Source organism: Hyperoodon ampullatus, assembly GCF_949752795.1.
Source record: "Hyperoodon ampullatus genome assembly, chromosome: X".
NCBI lineage: Eukaryota > Metazoa > Chordata > Mammalia > Artiodactyla > Ziphiidae > Hyperoodon > Hyperoodon ampullatus.
The window spans coordinates 97,588,056-97,592,577 of record NC_136913.1 but is presented as its reverse complement, the minus strand read 5'-3'; the positions used below and the strand labels follow the sequence as shown (position 1 = coordinate 97,592,577).

The following is a 4,522-nucleotide window of genomic DNA, read 5'->3' as shown; positions in this document are numbered from 1 at the left end:
TGTATTGTTATAATAAGTGACAAAGCCCCTAGAATGTTTGCATGTAAGTCTTTGTGTTCTCAGCTTTTAGAGGGAAAAAATCGTGCTGGCTATCTCTTGAAAATATAACAAAAGTAAAGTGATATTAAATAAAATGTAGGTGGGCTGACACAAGGACAAACAGTAATAGCTCACATATGCATGGTGTTTTTACTTTTTTCAAAGCACCTTCTCAGCCATGACCTCACTTGATCCACAAAACAACCTTATGAGCTAAGTAGGTATTAACTTTGGAAGTATTACTTCTTTTTAAAAATGATGATTAGCGACGTAGAGAATGGATCTGAGGACATGGGGAGGGGGAAGGGTAAGCTGGGACGAAGTGAGAGAGTGACATGGACATATATACACTATCACATGTAAAATAGCTAGCTAGTGGGAAGCAGCTGCATAGCAGAGGGAGACCAGCTCGGTGCTTTGTGACCACCTAGAGGGGTGGGATAGGAAGGGTGGGAAGGAGACGCAAGAGGTAGGGGATATGGGGATATATGTATATGTATAGCTGATTCACTTTGTTACACAGCAGAAACTAACACAACAATGTAAAGCAATTATACTCCAAAAAAGGTGTTAAAAAAATGATGATTAACAACTTGTCTGAAGGAACACATTTTATTGGTAGGGATCCAAACTCCTAAATCCAGCATATACTGAATTAGAATCTCTATGAGTTTTTAACTAATTTTCTATTACCGCTATAACAAATTATTACAAACTCAGTGATTTAACACAAATTTATTATCTTACAGTTCTGGAGGTCAGAAGTGTAAAATGAGTCTCAGTGGGCTAAAAATCAAGATGACAGCAGGGCTGTGTTCCTTTTGGAAGCTCTAGGGTATAATGTTTCCTTGCCTTTTCCAGTTTAGAGAGGCTGCCTATATTCCTTAGCTCGTGGCCCCTTCTTCCATCATCAAAGCCAGAAATTGCATCATTCTGATCTCTGATTCTGTCATCACATCTCCTTCTCTGATTCTGAGTCTCTCGTGCATCCTTCTTTTACTTAAAAGGACCTTTGTGGTTACATTGGGCCCACCTGGATAATCCCCATCTCATCCTTAATGTAATCATATCTGCAAAGCCCCTTTTACCACATAAGGTAACATATTCCCAGGTTCTGGGGATTAGGATGTGGACATCTTTGGGCTGGGGGTGCATTATTCTGCCTACCACAGGTAAGTCCCCAAAATCTGCATTTTAACATTCTGCAGGTGATTCTGATGTAGGAACACAACAGTAGACCAGTGGTCTCTGAACTTCATGGATTGTGTACCCTTACCTGTAAACAAATTTAGTACTAATTTTATATATATATATATATATATATATATATATATATGTATATATATATATATATATATATATATATGAAGAGAAGTAAAAAAGGATGAGATGAAAAAAATCAACAATAGAAATGCTAAAACTTTCTTTCCATATCCCAATTCATTGTCTCATGCAGTCCTTGGGTTGACTCCTACTTTGGAGAATAGTATGGTAGACCAGGGTCAGCAAACTTTTCTTGTGAAGAGCTGTAGAGTGAATATATTAGACTTTATGGTCTATATAGTCTCTACTGCAAATACTTAAGTCTGCCATTGTAGCATAAAAGCAGCCATGGACAATATGTAAATAAATGGGCATAATAAAACTTTATTTACAAAAACAATGCCATAATAAAACTTTATTTACAAAAACAAGCAGTAGACTGGTTTTGGCTTGCAGACCATAGTTTGCCATAGGCTATTAGCTATACTATTATTTTTGTGCCTATATTTTTTTGCCCAGAGAATTCATTTCTACTGTGACACTTTACTGCAGCAGGGAGTGGGGGATGGGGAGCTGCATATTTTCCCAAAGCCACATCCACAAACATGACCATGAGTCTTAGGAAGTGGCAGCTGAGACTTGGAATTGTAGTCCAACCACTGCCCCTAGCCCACTGTCCATTCACCTTGTTTCCCATTCCTGATATACCTCTTCCTGCCACATCCTCTTCCAGATGTTGGAATGAAAAGCCAGACAGACTTAAAAGCTCTAGGAGTAGCTCTAGGAGTTATTGAGTTTGCACTGAGGAGAAATAGCCATTATTTTTTTCCTACTAAAAATACTGCTTTTCCCTCCAAAGCTACTTATTTTCCATAGGTGCAGATGTAATTACAGAGGACAAGAGTCAACAAAGAAGTAAGATGAAACAATTGATGGAGCTTGTAGTCACCATATTTAGAGCTTAGGAAAGTATACTGTATGGAGAATTAGTGAGATGTTGTTTTCTCATTTTTTTATTACTTTAACATTCATTTAATCAAACTAAAGGAAACACATATATTAAGAGAGTTTCACTAAGAGTAGTAGAGTAGGTAGGCTCACAGTTTCTCTCTAAAGTCAATAGCTCGTTGTCTTCACAGAAATGATGGGCAGGGCGGGGGGTGGTGTCGATGGATCCTAAACCAGGAGGACAGGTTGCCACATTAACAGCCCAAATGAGTTCTCGAGGAGTTTGGGGGGCTTCAAAATTTGTCCTCTTCATATGCTCACGTAAACAGTCTCAAGTATTATGAGCTACAGTTCAACAAAGCCTCTGACAGAATTGGTTACCAGAGATGGGCAAGCCTGGTTGGTCCCACAGAAGGAGCTGGCATCTGGACCAAGCTGGTTGTCCCTGACCCCAGGAAAGAGCTGCTCAGTTCTCTGAGCTTTTTTGCAGGGGTCCTCACTCTGGGCAATACCCCTCTCGGTGGAGGTACAGGAAGTTACAGGCCACATGTATGGGGAAAACCACGTCTTGGTTTTCCAGGTTCATTACCGCTAGCTCTTGATCCTCTCTCAGGGAAAGCATCTGGTATCCTGTGTCCTTCCTGAAAACGGCTCTCCCATCCCTGTCCAAGCAGGACAGGCGCAGGCGGAACCCGACCTTTCTCTGCTCGAGTAGGCTGACCCCGAGGCTGCGGGGCTTGTTTGGCGCGCTGCACCGGAAAATGATGTGCTGGTTGGCGTAGCACACCACCAGGTCCCAGCTGAAGTTGAAGACTTCCCACCGCCAGCTGCACTGCTTGTGCCTGTGGAGCTGGCCCCCACACCGCATGCTGTTCCCGTGGGGGTCGGACACGTAGAGGTCCATGGGCCAGAGCTCTCTGGTCTGCTTAGCCCGGAGGGGGCCAAGCCAATGCTCTTTGTACCCTGGACGCAACCAAGCGGCAGGGATCAGCGCATCCTGGTGGATGACGCGTGCTGATGTCGGGTCGCAGACTATGTGGGCAAACCGCAGCTGCTGGAACACTGGCACGAAGGCTCTGCCCTGCTCGGTCTCCAGGAAAGGGGTGCCCTCCGAATCCCTCCTGGACCTGGCAAACCATGAGTCGGTGTCAGGCAATAGGGCACTGCACGGGCCCCTCCATGTTGGCTGCAGCTGCAAGAACATCCACTTTTTCAGCATGGTATACACATCCATCTCCACCCCCATCACCAAGAGCTCTGAAGAGGCAATGACCTCTTTCATGAGATCCAGGCTGACTTCTTGCAATAGCTTCTCACTACACTGGGTCATCATGTTGTCCAGCAGCCACTGAAGACACATGGTCCTGATGGTCTGGAGTCCGTAGCTTACAGCAGAGTAGTAGTAGCTGCACACGGTCTGGGCACGGACAGTCACCTTCATGACCTCCCCACACTGCTGAATCACCTCGTCCAGCTGCAGCATGCTGGCTGTGGCCAGGATGGCGATGACTCGACCGGGTGGGATGAGAATGGAGCCTCGGTACAGGGAACCTAAAGCCTCGTGCAGTGCCTCGCGATCAATGTTCTCGTCAGGCATCTGCAACTCTATAGTATCCATGTTTGTCTCCCGCCAAGCGCCACTGAACATACTAGCAAAGTATCCTGACTGGCACAAGTAGACCCTATGCAAGTTCCACTCCTCCCCCAGTGCGCGGATCCGCACGTCGCTCTGTTCTCCTCTCAGGAAGAGTGCCTCATAAACGGACCCTGAACGATCTTTAGCATGTTTCCGGCGGGGCTCTTTTGTGAGCGGCCCCCCTGGGCCTCTCTTCCGCTTGCGGCTCCCCTGACGCGCGGCGGGTCTGGCCTCTTCACTCTCCTTCCCTTCCTCTCTCTCTGCCACTACTGCCTCCTCAGCCTCCTCCTCCCCGCCAGCGGCACCTGGCTCCTCTGGGGCACGCCCCCACCAGTGCCAGAGCATCCGACTGCTTCGTGCTCCCATGGCCTATACCTCAGTGGTGCAGTGGACAAACTTCCTCTCCAGGCGCCGTTGCCGCAGGCACGAGCTCAGCCCAGAGTGCTGCTGGGTACTATGACGTTTGCTCTAACGGTCTCGCGAGAGGATGCCACACTAAGCTACACCCACTAGGCCCCACCCTGCCGGATAAGGGCACTCCGTACCAGGGATTCCACTCTGTTTATCTTTCCCTCCTGGGATGATTGCTCTCAGGCTCCCTTCATAGGATGATGGTGGAACAGAGGCCTTTGTGTG

General features: G+C 46.7%; 1 protein-coding gene across 1 annotated transcript; it reads right to left on the bottom strand.

Moving 5' to 3' along the window:
* Window positions 1-2,746: 2,746 nt before the first annotated feature.
* LOC307069402 (germ cell-less protein-like 1) lies at window positions 2,747-4,252 on the bottom strand (the record flags this gene model as incomplete). The annotated part of the gene is made up of 1 exon (XM_079727747.1): window positions 2,747-4,252. The coding sequence occupies one exon, from the start codon at window positions 4,250-4,252 to the stop codon at window positions 2,747-2,749; it is 1,506 nt and encodes a 501-aa protein (XP_079583873.1).
* Window positions 4,253-4,522: the final 270 nt, after the last annotated feature.